The 19368-nt window shown below is 33.5% G+C and overlaps 1 protein-coding gene across 2 annotated transcripts in view; it reads right to left on the bottom strand.

Moving 5' to 3' along the window:
• Positions 1-19368, bottom strand: part of if (inflated) — a 112535-nt gene that overhangs the window by 58112 nt on the left and 35055 nt on the right. For both annotated transcript variants that reach the window (XM_065357907.1, XM_065357908.1), the window contains exon 3: positions 5825-5952. In XM_065357907.1, coding sequence (XP_065213979.1) covers positions 5825-5952 — 128 coding nt within the window. The remainder of the gene's footprint in view (positions 1-5824; positions 5953-19368) is intronic.

Genomic DNA, 19368 nt, shown 5'->3' with positions numbered 1-19368 from the left:
CAAAATTTGAAGAATGTGGCGTCGGTTGGAAAACTCTAAAACGTACTTTTTTAAAAAGAAAATTAATTTGAGTAATTTTTTTCGATTTTTGACGAATTTTTGAAAATTAAAATTTGGGTCAGAAATGAGAAAAATCGAAATCTTGACAATTTTAGATTTTCAACTTCGATCATTGGGTAATTTTTTTTTTTGAAGATTTCTACTTTCAAAACTTAGCTCGAGGATCCTGAAATGCTCAAGACGATTAGAAATTTACTTTCATTTGGCTGGAAAGATCGAAAGTAGGGCACATGCAAAATTTCAGGTTTCCAAGTCAATTTTGTAAAATTTTGATTTTCCCATTTCTTGCCCAAAGATTTTCAATACTTCACTTGGAATCGTAAAACGCACTTTGGGGTTTGAAATTTCCACTGGTGATGTTCTAAAAAAAAATATTCCTTCCTCTGGGATTCGTAAACTTAACTTAAGGCTCACGTTAGCTATTTTTCTCTCATCAAAATCAAGAGCTCGACTGTCAACTCACAATAAAAAAGGTCTCAATGCAATTAGCACGTTTCCAGACCTTCATTAATTGATCATATTTCTGATTAAAAACAATACTCTCTTCTAATACAAATAAGGTCAGTTCCTAGACTTACATTTGTTTGCAAGAGTGTAGGAGAGAAAAAGGGAGGGGAAGGGACTCGCGTACGTTTTATTTAAAATGATTACTCGCTCGAAGGAGCCCACCAAAAAAGCATAAAATCGATTTAATTTAACGAAGCGTAAATCAGTTCCAAAGCGAGCAAATTTTTTACCTCTAATTAATTTTGGTTTGCACGCATGTTACAAGTTGGAATTAATTTCAATGCATCGCATAGTGTGTTGAATTTACCTACTCGGGCATACGTATGAATCGGTTTGTGGATTTATTTATGGTGGCAATTATTATTGATATAACGTTTACATGCACTTTCCACTCGCGTATTGTGAGTTTTCGATGATAAAAAAAATAAATAAATAAATACTATTATACTAAGATAAATAGAAATGAACTCGTCGACTGATGACCTTTAGGCTAATAAACTTTTGATTAATCGATTCTCGTTTACATATCGTCACATTTCATTGTTATACGAGTGTATCTGTATTATACAAATACGATGCACAAGTCGGACTCGAGAGTCGAGTTTCGAGTATACTGGGTAGTAGAAAAGTTGACTCGGATTCAATTTCTGTAATTAATTCAATTCGGTTGTTTGTTTTTTTGGCCTTCTGTTCTGTTTATGAAATGGTTTTACAAGCGTAAAATTGCTATATGATTGGTGATTGGTGTGGCCAGCTTATAGTATTAGATAAATGGAGTTGATGATGGTGAAAAATCATAACGTATATTTTTAATAGCAGTTCATTTGCGAGTTTTCGATTGAAAGGCTGTGGCGTTAGTTTGAATTGTTCTAATTTTTCAACGAAATGTTGAAATAGGCACTCTTATGAATTGATATTGCCCATTTTTTCTAATTTTATCGAACGATTCGTAAATTTAATTGATGTGAGCTCGTAAAAAAAATCAGTTCACATTTTTCTGCTCTTCTTGGTTTTGAAAATCTTATTCTCTGAAGGCACCCCCCCCCCACATCATTTTCTTCTGGGAAACTAGCAACAAAAGATCTTGGTATTGAGTCACTCTATCTTCTTCTTTTTTTTTTGCCTGCTCCATAATCAGACCCTTGCATTTCCATTTCCTCATAATTCCTAATAATTCTGATTTAAAATCGGCATCTTCAAATGTAATGCACTACGTACTGGTGCTATTGAAACAATGTGTAGAGAAGTGGCACTTTACAAAACCCTAATTAGGGTACTCATCAAGACGTATAGTTACGTACCTACTACATTGAGATTTAATTGTTCATATACTCGTAAGAGGATTATCTGCGTAGGTATAGGTAAGTTGAACGTAACACATTTCTGACAGCTTGTTCGAAGGATTTATATCTAGGTACAGGGTGGTCGGTACGATGAAAGACTTTAATCAGCGAGATTTTTATCGTAAATAGCAATAATACGAGAAAAATTAACGATAATGATTCAACTTGCAAGCGTGCAACTATGTTAAATAGTTTAATCAAAAAAAAAAGAGAGAAAAAAAGTGAAACATTTTTTTTTATCTTGCTAAGAAAATGCAGTGTTCTCTTTCAGAGTGGTTCAACAATTCAGCATAAATGTACTTGCATGCCAAAAATTGTCCAGATCTGTTCTACTTTCTGTACAACTCCCTACAGAGCAAAAAGAGTCGTGTTCTCCATGCTCCATGCTAAAAATTTTAAAAAATCGCCGATTTTGCTAAAAATTTGTTGTGTGCGAATTCAATACCTAACCTACACTTCTCCCTTTTCAAATAGTGCGTTCGTACATTTTGTTCCTTTCGGTCAGTTCTGCCAACACGTGAGTGGTGATGATGAAGTATTGTAAAAAATGCAAAAATTTCAGTCTCTCGAGTGAATTGAAGAAATCGAAGACGCGAAGCAAAATTGAAAACTCTTTAAAAACGGCGTGAAATTATTTTTTTTGAAAGTTAGAGTTAGGCAGGGAGTAATTTAGAAGTCGAAACTCTCGTCGTTCGTGTGAAGGGAATCATTCGTTCGCAAACGATAGATTAATCAGGACTGGAAAACCTAAAAAATTGAAGTGTTCTCGTTTCCAATTTTCAGTTTTAGTTTTAATTTTTTCACTTTGTTCAAATATTAATTCCTAAACTTTTTTTCAAATGTGAATCACTCGTTCGTGAACGATCTGTTCTTATGAATTTGTATGAATCATTCGTTCACGAACGATTCTTTTTTATGAATCATTCGTTCGCGAATGATGAATTATTCAAATGTTTTGTTCAAATTATTCAATTAGTCATTTATTCTGGATTTAGAAAAGTTTTGGTCCAGTGAATCACTCGTTCGCGAACGAATTGTTTGTGTGAATATTTCGTTCGCGAACGAATTGTTCGTGTGAATATTTCGTTCGCTAATGATGGATCATCTAAATGAAATCGTTCGAATTATGTACTTATCAATTCCTAAACTTTTTTTAAAAAATGTGAATCACTCGTTCGCGAACGAGTCTTTTTAGTGAATCATTCGTTCGCGAATGATGAATTACTCAAATATTTTGTTCAAATTACTCAATTAGTCATTTATTCTGGATTCTGGAAAGGTTTTTGTGCAGTGAATCACTCGTTCGCGAACGAATTGTTCGTGTGAATATTTCGTTCGCCAATGATGGATCATCTAAATGAAATCGTTCGAATTACTTATCAATTCCTAAACTTTTTTTTAAAAATGTGAATCACTCGTTCGCGAACGAGTCTTTTTAGTGAATCATCCGTTCGCAAATGATGAATTATTCAAATGTTTAGTTCAAATTACTCAATTAGTCATTTATTCTGGATTCTAGAAAAGTTTTGATCTAGTGAATCACTCGTTCGCGATCGATTTGTTCGTGTGAATCTTTCGTTCGCTAGTGATGGATTATCTAAATGAATTCGTTCAAATTACTTATTAATTCTTAATTTTTTTCAAATGCAAATCACTCGTTCGTGAACAATCTGTTCTTATGAATTTGTATGAATCATTTGTTCACGAACGATTCTTTTTTGTGAATCATTCGTTCGCAAATGATGAATTATTCAAATGTTTTGTTCAAATTACTCAATTAGTCATTTATTCTGGATTCTGGAAAGGTTTTTGTTCAGTGAATTTGAATTACTCGTTCGCGAACGAATTGTTCGTGTGAATCTTCCGTTCGCCAATGATGGATCATCTAAATGAATTTGTTCAAATTACTTATTAATTCCTAAACTTTTTTTATAAATGCGAATCACTCGTTAGCGAACGATTCTTTTTTGTGAATCATTCGTTCGCGAACGATTTGTTCGTGTAAATCTTTCGTTCGCTGATGATGGATCATTTAAATAAATTTGTTCAAATCATTTATTGATTCTTAATTTTTTTTTCAAATGTGAATCATTCGTTCGCGAACGAATTGTTCCTGTGAATCTTTCGTTCGCCAATGATGGATCATCTAAATGAATTCGTTCAAATTACTTATTAATTCCTAAATTTTTTTAAAAATGTGAATCACTCGTTCGCGAACGATTCTTTTTTGTGAATCTTCGTTCGCGAATGATGAATTATTCAAAATGTTTTGTTCAAAGTACTCAATTAGTCATTTATTCTGGATTCTAGAAAAGTTTTTGTCCAGTGAATCACTCGTTCGCGAACGAATTGTTCGTGTGAATCTTTCGTTCGCGAATGATGGATCATCGGAATAAATTTGTTCAAATTACTTATTGATTCCTAATTTTTTTTCAAATGTGAATCACTTGTTCGCGAACGATTCTTTTTTGTGAATCATTCGTTCACGAATGATGGGTCACTAAAATGATTTGTTCAAATTATTCAATTAGTCATTCATTCCGGATTCCGCAAAAATTTTTGTGTAGTGAATCGCTCGTTCGCGAACGATTCTTTTTTGTGAATCATTCGTTCGCGAATGATGAGTCATTAAAATGATTTGGTCAAATTAGGCTACTCAATCAGTCATTCATTCAGGATTCCGGAAAAATTTTTGTGAAGTGAATCACTCGTTCGCGAACGATTTGTTTTTTCGTTGAATATCATTCGTTTGTGATTATACTCATTTTTATCTACGCATTTACGTAAATGATTTGTTGAAATTGCTCATTTATTCTTGAACCAAGTATTTGTTACTGTGGATCAGTCGTTCGTGAACGATTAAGTAGTTATCAAACTGATTTGTTGAAATTATTCTTTTTTCCTGAATATTTCCTCGTTGTAAACCTTTCATTTGCGAACGATTCGTTCGTATGAATGATTCATTCGCGAACGATGAGTTATCGAACTGATTTGTTGAAATCTCCCAACATCTTATTTTTAGGTTATTTTGTTTCGGTGTTGTAAATCTTTCGTTCGCAAACGATTTGTTCATTATGGATTATTCGTAATTAATAAAAGACTTTTTACTGGAATGAAACTTGAATAATAGGTATTATATAATCTACTCCCAAAATTTAACGAGGATGAAAATCGTTTTTTTTGTTTTGTTTTTTAATGTTTGATATGTGAGTCGCATTTTTAAGGCAGAGAGATAAATTCTTTTGATTAGGAGAGAAAGAGGCGTTGTTTACCACAACATCTGTGAAAAATGGATCCAGATTTCGATCCAGATCCTTCTTCTACAAAATGATCCGTGATTTGTTCAAAAAATATTTCGCTTCTTTGAATTAATTGAGACATAATAAGAAGCTCATAAACTTCTCCAAAATGAGCCCAGCTCTTACTTTATTCTCAATTTATCTCATCCCTCGCACCATTTCCATCTTATCCTTTACCGAAGTAATCTTTCTACGTAATCTTATACGACGATGGCGCACGCAAACGCGCAAAATCTGCGATAAAAACCTATTTTATAAGATAATTGGTTTCAACATTGGTGGCCACATGTCAAGCAAATGGCTTCCTGCGGCGCAAAATTCAAATTGGTACGTATAATGGAGTGTTCGAAATCGATAATATACCTCTTATACTCGACTTGACAGATCTAGATATCGGTCTATATTATCGAGAGTTGTTAATGAAACACAACTAATCGATTATCGAATTCGATTATCATCTAGATATTCTCTTATACAAGGTAGGTACCTACGATCAAGCAGAGTAATTAAACTCGTTTGAATGACTTGTAATATACCTCATTCATATTTATGCCTATCGATGAGATCTACTTTGAATAAGTATAAGGAATAAGTCAAACTATCGTATCAACTTACGTGGAAATCTCAACGAACTACATCTGTCGTTTTCCCTCACATCGCAAGCGTACACAGATCCTCCTCTGTAATCAGCCTCTTCTAGCGAGAAATGCGAATCTGGAGCCTCCGGAGCACCGATCAGTACCCTGAAAAAGGAAAAAAAATGATTACAATATTAAAGCATTGAATTTATAATAATGTAATAGGCGACAAAATGTATCTTAAAGTTAATAATCGAGCGAGGTGTATATGTACACCTTAAAGAGACGCGTCACCTGTTCGGCACCGAATTCGAAGGTCTCGACGAATCTAAATATGGTTTAAGATTAGACCAGTGGTTAAATTCCGGTCCACGACCTTCGATACACTCACTTCATAAAGATAAATGGATAAATGAGAACTAAGTGCATATGGTTTTGATTTTTTCCTCTTTTTTTCAAGGGGTAAAAAGACGATACTCGTTGGAATCCTTTATTGGATCACATTTATATGAGACCTTTGTTTATAGCCGCATTAATCGAATACACTCTAACACTGGTGAGATTAAACTACATTAAATTGATAACAACTCGATTAAGGTCGCGTCAATTTTCGGCCAATTACCCACATCTTTCTCTCTTTCTTTCTCATGTGATGAAGGCAATATTGTCTCAGTTTGTACAACATTCTTGTTGAGATATCAACCATAGATTCCTTAATAGTTTACATAGTAGATACCCTTTTTCTAATACACAGATTACCTACCTAGGCTAAGTTACTCGAGATGAGATTTTTCACTTCGAGTAACCTTCAGACTAAGTAACTAGCGCCATAGGTTCAATTTATCCAACTTTTTGGCACATTTCTTCGACCCAAGCCTCGTGTAAACGTATCATACTCTTGAATTTCACTACCAAAACAACAATCGCAGCTGGTCGGTTAAGTAATTAAATGAAAGTTGACCAACAAATCAGTCGCCCACGTTATCGGCGTTATTTTGCCTCCATCCCTATGTCTATAAGAGTACAAGTACGTCCGGCCTCGGCATTCGTCGTCGTTCGAGAAATATAATAAAATTGATGTATTTTCGGCCATCGTCTTCGAAATTTATATCCCATTTTCGTGCATAGCTCATTCTCGGTCGCGTGATTCTCGAACTTATTTTTATCGACGTTCCCGCGACGACGACGATGAATCGGTCGAGTGTTTACCTAATTTGGTTCCTGGAAAGCTTTTTTTTTCGGTTTTGATTTTTTTTCACGATTCATCTTCCAAGACGTGAACATCGAACACGTGATTAAAAAGAATCAAATAATCGTTACTCTTCCCAATACCATTATATACGATGCGTTTTTTTGGCTATAATGTGATTGTGAATTATACCAAAATGAATGCTCTTCGATGTTTGAGAACGAGCTTGCCTGCTTGCCATAAAAGATGTTCAACGTCACTATTTTTTTATTTCTTACTAATTTTTTTCTGTACTTTTACACTCATCGTCGATTGTGTAGTGTTTGTGTGTGTAGTATTTTTCAGGAAAATAAAATACAACCAACTCTACCTGATTTTATATGTGGGTGCACCTTGACTACATTTTCTCCTACGCTTCTGTGCCGCGCCATTCATGACTTGGAGACTCGATTAGATTCGGAATTGTTGCTCATTGACAGAACAGAATTTTTACAAAAATTATGAGTAAATCTTGATGAGGTTACAGAACTTTTTTAAAACACATTATTTAAATTAGAATAATGTGCCTTATTCTTTTCAATCTTATAAAATCATAAAATCAAAATGAAAATGATTCAATTTTATAGAAAGATGAAGACTCAAAAATTTTAAGTTCCAAGTTATTGATTTGGCAAAAAAAAAAAATTCGAATAAAGTTTATAGAAACACCTGTCATGATTCGTCATTTTTTTTGGCTGAAAATCAGATATGTACAACACATATTTTGAGCTTTGAAGTGAGGTGGTTGTGGAGAGGAGGGCCAGTAGGGGAGGGGAGGAGGTCAAGTACATAAATTGACATTGAAAACTTTATGTCGATTTATTCGATAAAAGTTCTCATATTTCAACATAATATGTGTGTATTTTATTAGTTTTCTCTCCCCTTCTGATACCATCTTTAGTGCAAAAAAAGTTACCTGTGCATAAACTGTTGAAAAAAATTTCAAATTGCCCAACCAAGCATGATTATTGCTTATTCAATAATATCTTACTTAATTGTAAGGCAGAGGAAATATTGAAATATGTACATATGTACAAATATATTCAAAATTTTGGTATCCACTCAAAATAATTTATGTTTGTTCACCTTAAAAATTTAGAACTTGATATAGAACTTCTCGAGTTGTTCGCCTCTGATTTGAAAGTGATCGCAATTTTTGGACAAAGTATAGTATAGCTTGAAACCCCCTTAACCAAAATTCCAACTGCCTCAAATTTTTTTAGATTCTTGACAACATTTTTTGAAATCCAAAATGGATTTTTTTTGTATTTTTTTTTTGTTTTTTGTTTCTTTTTTCAAGTTGTATGGTCAGTAAGTAAAAAAGATGAAAATTAGTCCTCAAACTAATTTTAACATCTCCGGAACGAATGTAATCATTATTTACGCCAGTCTAGAGACTCAACGTTATTTTTGATTTTTTCAGATTTTTTGAATTTTTCCAGGAAGCGTGGAAATTGCATAAATTGAGGTGCTAGAAATCGAGTTATGGTCTACTTTTGACCTGTTGACATTTGGTCCGCTTTCCAGGCGGACACCTTCAGTGTGTTTTTATGACCATCACATTCAAAGAAAAAGATTGATACATTTCTGTCCGAGGAGAAATTTTTGAAATTTACACGATTGGCCTTATTTTACCTAAAATCAATCTTCTTAATCTGAATTTTACCATTTCGAGCCCTTCTGGAGTCTCCAGTGCGATTTTCAATTTCTCCAGAAGACGTGGAAATTAATTTGCAGAGCTAAAAATCGAATTGTGGCTTACTCTCGGCCTGTTTAATGAGATAGTTTATCCACAATTCAGCTGATTTCCAAGTGAACATTTTGAGTAAGTATGTTTTTTTCACCAGAGCATTTGAGGAAAAAAATTAAAAAATCCAAAGTTTTCTTTTCGTTGAGAAATTTTGGGAATTCACACAAATAGTTGTATCTTGTCTAAAATCAACTATCTGGGTAATCGAAATTTCACTATTTCGAGCCATTTTGAAACCTCCAGCGCCATTTTAGACTTTTCCAGGTTTTTAAAAATTTCTCCAGAAAGGCATAAAAAATAATTTGGCCAGCTGAAAATTTACTTGGGGCTTATTTTGACCTGTTGAACCAATTTTGTCACATTTGAGTCAATTTCCTAAACTTACCTTGAGTGTGTTTTTTTTCTCCTGCATATTTCTGAGAAAAAAAAATTCTATTAAAAATGAAAAAAAAAACACTCCCGATGTGTCCTTTGGAAAAGTGGTTCAAATGTAGAAAATTCTTAAGAAATTGAAAAAATCACTGGAGGTTCCAAAATTGCTTAAAATGATGAAATTCGGCTCATGGGAGGTGTTTGAAAAGATGTCATTAGCTTTATCTCTCTCTCCAAATGAGAAATTTTCAGCTGCTGGACTCGAATTGTCAATTTTTGACGGATCTTGATGAATTTAAAAAAAAACTATGGATGTATTTTGTTCAAACTTCAAAGTGACGATACTTGAATAGTAAATAAGAATTTTTAGAGCCGAAATTGGTCCAAAAAAGACATCCTAAATTTTTTCAATTCTCTGGAGTGACATTTGACCATTTCGAGCCATTTTGGGTTCTCCAGCGAAATAATTTGACTGCTGTATCTTGTTTGTAGGAAATCACTCGAGGTGCTGATATCGCAGTCGAGTTACTTTGTAGATTGAGGAGGGGTGGGGGGGGGGTTAATGGAAAAATGCAATGTTGTGTAGAGATTTCCTAGCGAATTGTTGGCTAAAATTCAAATATTCCCAATTTTGATAGTTTTTTCACCTCAATTGGTAAAGTTCAAAAATTTTTACCAAAAAGGTCATTCCACGTCAATTCGACCAAGAAGTGGTAAGGGGGGGGTCCGCAATTTTTTTGAAATTTTTTCTGTGAGAAGACTTCCCGAAGGGTTGACCAATGACGCAAATCGCAGCCCTCTAGTCATTTTTTAAAGGCTGCTAGGGGGTATCAAAGTTTTCAGTGAACTTGAAATATCATCCATTCCAGCAGTGGATTACTGGATAACCACGATACCTACCAAAATGGAACTTTTTCCAATAGGTAGAGGTTTTAAAAGGCTTTTTGGTTATATCATAAAAATCAATGTTGCCACTTTTTTTCGTACGAAAAATTAGCTTGAAAAGTTTCAAAACGTCATTTTCATGTCGTTCCGACATTGAAAAATTCAGAAAAAATATTTTATGGACGACTTTTCATGCTGAACAACATATCAAAAAATTGGAATGGCATTATGTTGTAAAATCGATTTTAAAAAATTGAAAGTTTGCGAAAAAATGTGATTTTTTGATTTAAAACACAAAAAAAGTTTTGAGCGGTGAAGTTCACCCATTTGACCCCTATTCTTACGTATCCGCTGAAAAAGTTGAAACCCCCCCTTTTACTCAATGAAATAAACTCGTCACAAAAAAATCAAAATTCGAAAAAATTCAAAAGATGAACGAATTTTAGTTTTTTTTGCTATGAGTGTGATTTTTATCAACTTTTTCATGAAATACGTCAGAAAGAGGTTAAAATAAGACAACAGAATGAATTAAAACTTTTTTTGATGTTTGGAATTGAAAATTGAATTTTTTTGAATTTTGATTTCTTGTGATGAGTTTATACATGGGCTATGGGTAAATTTGGCTGTTTCAAAGAAGAAAAATTCCAGCCGGAGTAGTTTTTATTTATCTTTCCTTTTCTTATTTCACAGTTCGAAACTTTCAAATCGTGTTTAAGAAGGGAGCAGAAGACGTAAAAAATTCCAAAATGAGTTAGGAAAAAGATGGGAGGGTTGGAATCCATTTTGGGAGAAAATATGGCTGGCGATCACAATGGACTGCCAAAAATTAACTTTTGGTCATTTTCCCAGAAATTGATTTCAGCATCAATGACCTCTCCTCTTACCTTCCTCTCCCCACCAAACGAGACGTTCTCGATGAACCATTTCCTTGAGGTGAATCGAGTATATTATGGAAGATGCCTTTTTGAAACGTATGTTATTCCTTCAAAACCTTTCACGTTGAAAGCATGGCACGCGGTAAATTATTAATAGACCGCCTTCTATATCGTCTGTCTGAACCTCTTGAAAATAAAAACCAGCTCTAGGACGGACTGAAACAGATGAAATGTGGGTCATTCACGACCCATCAAATTGCACACTCGAACGTAGCCAAAAAAAAAAAAAAATAACAACAACCAAAACATGTGTACGTCTCTGACTGTAGTACATAGGAAACCATCTCCACCTGAAGACCATTTTGGAAGTAAATTTTTGAAAATACAGAGTCACACCCAAACACATAGCAGCTGGCACGCTGACGTCACAAGGACAAGCGCCACTGCACCTCCAAATATGGCAAACCGCGACCGCAGCGTTTACATAACGCGACTTACCGCTTATTTTCAAACGCACCCACACATTCGTACATGTTAACGCAACTTTTACCCATTCTCACAAGTCGGTGTGGTTGCCTCCGCCATTTACCTCGCACCTCTCGCATCTCCTAGCAGCGTCTAAAGATCGTCCGCCAATCCATCACGTATCAAGTGAAGCGAAATATTGTACCGTCGACCATGTTACTCGATGTTATGGTTTATTCCAGAAAATGAAGGCAAAAAAACATGTGCGCTTATCGAACCTGCAGATCTTGTAAAGATGACATATAGAATCGAAAATTGAAATTAGCCTATATTCTCAATAAGTCTGTAACTCGATACTCGATAAATATTGATTTTTTTTTACCAATTCCGCTTAATCGAACGATGATTTACTTATTCAGGAGTGCCAAAGAATTAATTATCGGTCGTCGATTTGATTACATATTGAAATTAAAGTTTCGCAAGGTAACCGAGTTTTTTATTTGCTCAAAAATTAAGTCGTTTTTTGGGTAGGTCTGGGTTAAAGGTAAATATTGAGTTATTTTGATGTTGAAGTTCGTTTAATCAAAACCGTGTGAGCATTCGGAATGAAATATTTAATATTCACACGTAATAATCGTTATATCGTCGCGGTTTAACGGATCATAATACTTAATAAAGAGGATTAAACCGACAGATTGGATGCTTGGAAGTTGGTTCTACTACGAGTAACTATATAAGAACGAACAATATAATCTCCAGTTACGATGACCTGCAAATATGTCATTCTGGAACACTATCATAACTTGCTGATAATGATCGATGACCCTTCAGAATATAGGTATACCGTCTGCCAGGTCAGACTCTACTCAACTGAACACAATGACCTGTCGCATTTATCAATTCTTTTCTTCGAAGAATGAATAAAAAAGAAGAGAAAATTATTGAAATCAGATGGTAAAATAAGAAATGCTCAAATGTGTCATCGAAGTACATATTTCAACAAATCATTCGGAAATTCGCCAAGTAGGTATAGGTTTATTCTCCTTTGAAGTATTGCGAACAAATCCGGAATCTTTGAAGTTTTTGTAGGTAGGTTGAAGAATTTGTCGATGTTCTGAAATTTTGATCTTCTTTTAAAAAATTAGAGTGCCGAACAATGTTCAAAATTTTAAATTTAGGCCAAGTCTTGTTGAATTTTCAAGCATGGAAAAATTAATATTTACACCTCTTCTGCCATTGAGCTCATTTTTCAAATTTTTGAGCAATTTTGATGTGTTGATTGAAAATTCGAGTTTTTTCTTCTTTTTTGATAATTTTCAAATCTTTGGAATGCTTTCAGAATCACCTTCAAAGACCAAAAATTTGGGTTTGGAGATTTTTTGATTTTTTTTCTTCACCTAACTTTCGAAAAATTTGGTCAAACAGAGTGAGGTTGAGAAGCTTCCCTGTGAAATAACTTCTCGAAGTGGTAAAAAAAAAATAGTAGAAGTAAATCTTGCATTCTCAATCCTTGAGCATGATTCTGGTGAAATGCTCGATACCCCCATCCCCCTTTTCCTCACCCTTTCAGAAGTCTTGGTGAACTTTTTGATAACCTCAAATAATTTTTTCGTACCTTCTGAATGATTTCTGAGCAATTGAAATTAGTTTCGGAAGAACTTGGTGAATCTGTGACAATATTGAAAGAACTGACTGATTTTCAGTAAATTTTCAAATAACGTGTTACCTTCTCCTTAAAAAAAAAAAAACATTTTGGAGAATTTAAAATTGAGCTAATTTACGTTACAGTTTTTTAGAATCTTGTGTAGATTTTCCATTCCCAAAAAATTTTTAAATTGTCTCCATATTTTAAGGTTATGGGATTTAATTCGTTTTTCGCTCTCAATCAGTTGCATAAAGAAGTAGATCACTGTGGTTCAATAGGAATGATAAAAGGTTTGAATTTTAAATGGACTCCATCACAGCTGTGGAGACAAATCTCAACAGTAATAGATTTTTCAAATTTGCAAATGGATTTTTAGAGAATTTTTAACGTGCAATTTTTAGAGATTTTTGAATTATTTTTGAATTTTTTGTAAATCTTTGATACGTTTTATTGAATTTTTCGACGATTTATCGGTTTCAAGTTGTCTTTTCCAGTTGGGTGATTTAAATAAATCTTCAAATCATGCTTAAAAAATTATCTGATTAAACTGACTTTTTCTTTGACTGCAGTTACAGTTTTTTCTCCTCTAATCCAAAAGCATATACCTAATTTCAAGTGCTGAGGTTCTGTTCATTTTTGAAGCAGGATTATTTCATATTTCAGCTCTCCGTCTTCCTACCACTTTGAAAATTTTAGTTTCGATCTATTTTTCAGCAGTCTACAGCGAATTTGTAATTCTCGCCAAACATTTCAAATTTCTGTGGAAGGGCTAAAAATGAACTTAAGCACTTAAAATTTTGATCCATGTTTATTGGGCACTCCTTTGACCGTTCTTATGTGGTTACTGTGAAATTCCAGGAGTATTTTATCAGTTCGAATATAATTTTTTTATCAGTAAAAGAATCTGATTGGTCAATAAGTCCATGAACAACAGGCATTCATCCTGGAATTTCGCGGTAATCACCTCAAACGATCGAGAGGGTGTCTAATAAGGGTTGATCAAAGCTATGAGTGGGCGCCAAAGTTCGTTTTTGACCCTTTAGAGAATTTGAAATTCCTGGAGAAAATTGAAAACTTGCTGAAAGCTTCAGAATGACCTAAAACTGAACGTTTTTGAAGTGAAAGGTTGGATCATTGATACCTACCTATTTGTTTCTTTTCCAAGATTAATGGAAAAACGCCAACATGAAAATATTTGGGAGAAAGTAATATTATAGTTGCTTAGTTTTTTTTGGAAAATTTTGATCCTAAAAATAACGTCCAAGCACATGCAGAAAAGTTCCCTCCCTTTCCTCTCCCTCACAATCATACTTCAGACTCAGAGTAATTTTTCGCAAATTGAATGAAAAAAATATACATAAGTATATGGAAGTTCGACCCCATGTCTTTTGATTTTGCTCAATTTTTTTCACGATCCATAAAAAAAAACAATTTCAGTCATTTTCAGTTAGCTAATCAATCCCTCGAGGAAAATGAAATAAACATCCTCTCCCCTCCCCTCCCAAATAATTTTTCCTTGACGGGTTGTGAACTAACTGAAAATACTGAAATTGTTTTTTAATGGATGGTTAGATTTTGGAGGAAAAAAAATTGAGCGAAATCGAAGGATATGATGAGGTCGAACATCATATTTTTTCCACTCAGTTTACGAAAACTGACTCTGAAGTATTTGGTTGCGAAGAATGGGGAAGGAAGGGAGGGAGGGGATCAGTCCCAAAAAATCGTTCATTTTCACTCAACATTTCAAAAACAAAACAACTCGAAACTCGACAAGAATGAAAAGGGGGAAGGGAAGGGAAGGGAAGGGATTAAATCCAAAAAATCGTTCCCTTTCATTCGAAATACATATATCGAAAATTTAAAAAAAAAACCAAAACTCGACAAAAATCAAACTATGTACATCGTAAAAACAAAATAGTTTGGTAAATTGGTAAATAAAAGAATCTCAACGATTCGAGGTCGTCTGCGATTCCGATGAGACGTCCATTCAGCGAATTATAATATTTGGTCATTACTATACGTAGGTATCTCGTTAATTTGTCATTTTATTTGCCATCGGTTACGCGTTGTTTGAATTCCGAGGCGTTAAAACGCCATTGGCATCATTATACCTATAGTCTTACAAATGAGTATCTAATACCTAAAACAATACAGAGGGAGAAAGAGAAAACAAAAATCGTTTACATTACGTCTTAATATAATCTAAAGAGTCGACGAGAAAAAGACACAGACATTCTTTAAGGACACCAAAGTACAAATATTTATTTAACCGGTTGATTTACGAGTTTGAGATACGATACGAGTCATCTTGGCGTATTATGTAAGTAAATCTTATTGTATATGTGTTCATCTTCGAGGGGAAGGAATTTTCAGATAATAGGTTAAGGGAGGCGCAGGCGTTTAGACACTTCGTTTATTATATGTACCTTTTTTAAGAATACTAATTACGTGCGTACGTTTTCTCGTGTGCGGGTACTTTGGAGATACATGGTACAAAATTATGGAGTCTGATAGTCGTATAAGTTTACAATGCAAAGAAAGAGGAAGAGGAAGAGTAAAGACGAGTATTTCGATCATTAACCGAGTTAAATTTTGTGTAAAAATTACTCTTAGCGGAATATTTATTATTTCGGTTGAACTTGGTGGAGCCAGTACGTACATCTTTGCTTCTGTGCATCTATGTAGTCGAATTGGGGTACTATTAATAAGCACATGGTGTTTACAAGACGACTCATAACACCCATAGGTAGCATTACGATAACACAGACGTAATATACATCTGTCAAAAGAGAGAGACTGTGTAGTCAGTCGTCGACGTCGTGCAGCAACCTGGTATTTAAATAATTTGTACCGAAGACGACGAGCCAGCCTCAGAGTGCGGAAATAGGGCTACAGACGCGTGCAAAAGGTTATTCGACATCGGCCCTCGTACGTGGGGTCGTTTGGGCTCCAAACGAGCGGCAAATATTTGTAAATTACTTCTCTCTAGGGTGAGAATACCTATAAATCGAGCACCAGGACAAAAAAATCGAGGCGAGAAGAACGTTATGTGTTTGAAATTAAAATACAACGCATTGTATATCTACGCATCCTTGACACTATCCTAAATAGTAAATAACACTCTCGTATATACGTACATCTAAGACAATAATCAAATATAAAATATTCATCACACGAAAAAAACACTCCATGGAGAAAAACTAGTCGTCGTACAGAACCGAAATAATCAGATGTATCTTACAAATATACCGCAACCTCGACCATACTTTATGACTTGTCTCAAGTAGGCGATGATTTAAACGGGCGAACTTATCGTGTACTTTTAACTGATTCTGCACCTTATGGGTACTCTGGATAGGTATAAATCGGGAAATGATTTTTTTTCCCAGTTTCTTTCTCGCCAAGATGTAAAGGAATTAGATTTCTCTGTGCTACCCTGAACATCAAAAGGTAAACAAATGGGTGAAAATTTCGTAATTTATCAACTTTTTTTGTACATTTTTTACTGCCCTTTGTGTCTTGGCGAGCAGTGTTTGCAAAAACAAATGTACCTACTTGTACTTGTGAGAGTATTATTTTACATGTCTGCCAAAGTGCTACCCGGATGATACATAAGGAAGATATTGCAAGTACAGTGCTCGTGTATACGACTTTTTTTTTAGGTAGTGAGTTACTAGATGCTGTCTTGGAATAATATACATGTTTTTTGGGGAAAAGGGAGGGAGGGTATACTGTCGTATATCTGTACAGTGGGCATAGCTACGAGTAAGGTGTTATAGGTATGGTAAGGTACCCAAAAACCTGGTACTTTTTAACCGGTTTATAAAGAGTAATTTGGACTAGCGATGTTAGATGTGATAGTACAATATTAAGTAACGCATGGTGCGTATTGTTTTCATTCATCGATGTAATAGATAACGCACGCGAGTCTTTGGCTTATGGCAGGTTTACCTTTTTTTTTTACACGTGGTGTGGGCTCAGTCTATATACAGACAGGCTCGTAGATACGATGTTCTTAGCAGGGAGAAGAAAAATTGAGGAATTACACGCTGAATAGAAAATTTTGAAAAAAATGAAATTTTCATCCTTACGTTAGAAATTTTTTAAATTAGGTTAGGGTTCCAAAAGAATTTTCTGGAAGAGCAAATGAAACGAAAAAAATTTAAAAATAATATAAATTGATTGGATTTTTGTAAAAGACTTATTTAAATAATAAATTGTACAAAATCAACAAAATTCGACGAGATTTTAGAGTTCTTGAAAAAAAAATTGGACTGCGAGCAAGTTAAAATTGAAAAATTATTTACAAAGTTACGAATAATGCTAGAAATTAGTTAATACATATAAGCATCGTGAAAATTGATGAATCTCTACTTACTTAAATTTGGTCAAAATTTCATAAAAATATCGTTAAAGGATTTCGAGAAATTGGATTCGGGGAATTGTACCAGAATAATCGATATTTTTGGGGCCAAAATTTTCCAAAAAACAAATTATGAAGGCCCTAAAAATGTAAGGCAGCTCTAAAAGAATCTAATGTGTAATATGTATATTTAGAAGTTTGAATCCCATTTTTGTACTCCTAAAATATGGAGTCTTATCACTTTTCCCTCAAAATTTTCAAAAATCAATTTTTTTCATTAATCTTGGAGAAGTTAAAATTGTCAATGATATCAATAAGTGACTAATTTGTAGAAGTAGGTACAGCACTCACTGTTCTGAAGAATTTTCAAACTGCCTACACTGCCTTATAAACTTTATGGTTGAAAAATCCAGTCTTTTGTAAAACTATGTCAAAGTCTCGTTTTCTGCCTAAAATGAAAAAAATGTGCCTTTTTGTTAAAATTGTCAAGAATTCTAATTTCTTGCTAAAAATGGACGATTGTGGCTAAGAATTTCTCAACAGTCTCAAATTTTTTTTGTTGGTAAAAATCACAAAAATGTCGTTTTTTTGTCGTAATTGGCAAAAAGTCTCGTTTTTCTACTAAAAAGTTGAAAAGTTCCGTTTGTTTGACAAAAATTGAGAAAAAATATCAAAAAATCTCATTTCCCCCCAAAAATTAACCACCCAGAGTCTTCTACATAAATGTAGGTTTTTTTTTTACTGAAACACCTAAGTTACAAAAATATCAATTTTTCGACAAAAATTTCAAAATGCAAATAATTATTACCAAAAAATTCTGCTTTTTCAAAATTTATTTTGTTTCAAGAATAACCCAAAAGTCTCGCTTTTTTTGCCAGAAATTTTCAAAAAGTTATCACGTTTTGAGCAATTGTCAAAAGTCTTGCTTTTTGCTTAAAGTTGTCAAAAATTCATGAAAACTGTTGCTCTTAACAAAATCAGATGGGTAAAAAATATTTGTTTTTTTTTTGCAAAAAATTTCACGTTTTTCCAGAATTGCCTGAAGTTTTGATGTTTTACCAGAAATCGACTAAAAATCCTTCTTCTTCTGCTAAAATTGTCAAAATCTTGCTTTTCCCCAAAAATTGACCTTTTTTTTATCAGAAAGTGAAAAAGTTGTCATTTTTATTAACTTACCAAAAATTGCCAATGCATAGACTAAGTTTTGTTTCTTTACCAAAAAGTTTTGTTTTTTTTTTCAAATAAAAACCCACAGTAATATCAATTGAAATGTCCTGGTTTTCTTTTTGGCTTTTCTATTTGTCATATTCTAATGAAGGAAATCTCCGTTGAATCTGATTAGACCTTTCTGATCAGATCGAATGAAATCTGATTTTATCCTACCAGATGTCATTAGATCAGAGTTCTGATTATATTTTATGCCAATCGATGGCTGTCACTTCATTATGGATTTATTATTTTTTTTGTTCAATTTTTACAAAAAATGTATTTTCTGATCTCTAAAATTTTTAAAAATCTGGTTCACATTTTTATGAAAAATTGTCAGTTGGATTTTCAATTATTTAGTAGCATTTCTTAAATTTTGTTGGCGTTTTCTTTGAACTTGAAAAAAAAAAAAAATAGGTACTTGGTGATTATTTTGAACAAATTTTCTGGTGTAATGAAATAGCAGGCAATCCATTTGCTTTTATTAGATTTGAAATTAGAAAATTCAATAAGTAAAGATAATAATAAAAATTGAGTTTATTAAAAAAAAAGTATCTGAAATATGTATTTTAAATGATGAACTTTTGAAACAAAAATTTGATGAGAATCAAATTTTGAGACAACAATTTAATCAACAAAAATAATTTCCATGTAAATGACTATACATAAAGCTTTAAAAACTTTCCAAAAGTGTGACACCTCTCTTAAAAAACTTTCTAGCTCAAACGCTCGATCAAATTTTACATTACGACCACCACTTTGAACTCGAGGTCACGAAAAAGGTGCTTCATT

Source organism: Planococcus citri, chromosome 3 (genome assembly GCF_950023065.1).
Source record: "Planococcus citri chromosome 3, ihPlaCitr1.1, whole genome shotgun sequence".
Lineage (NCBI taxonomy): Eukaryota > Metazoa > Arthropoda > Insecta > Hemiptera > Pseudococcidae > Planococcus > Planococcus citri.
This window is presented reverse-complemented; position numbering and strand designations above follow the sequence as displayed.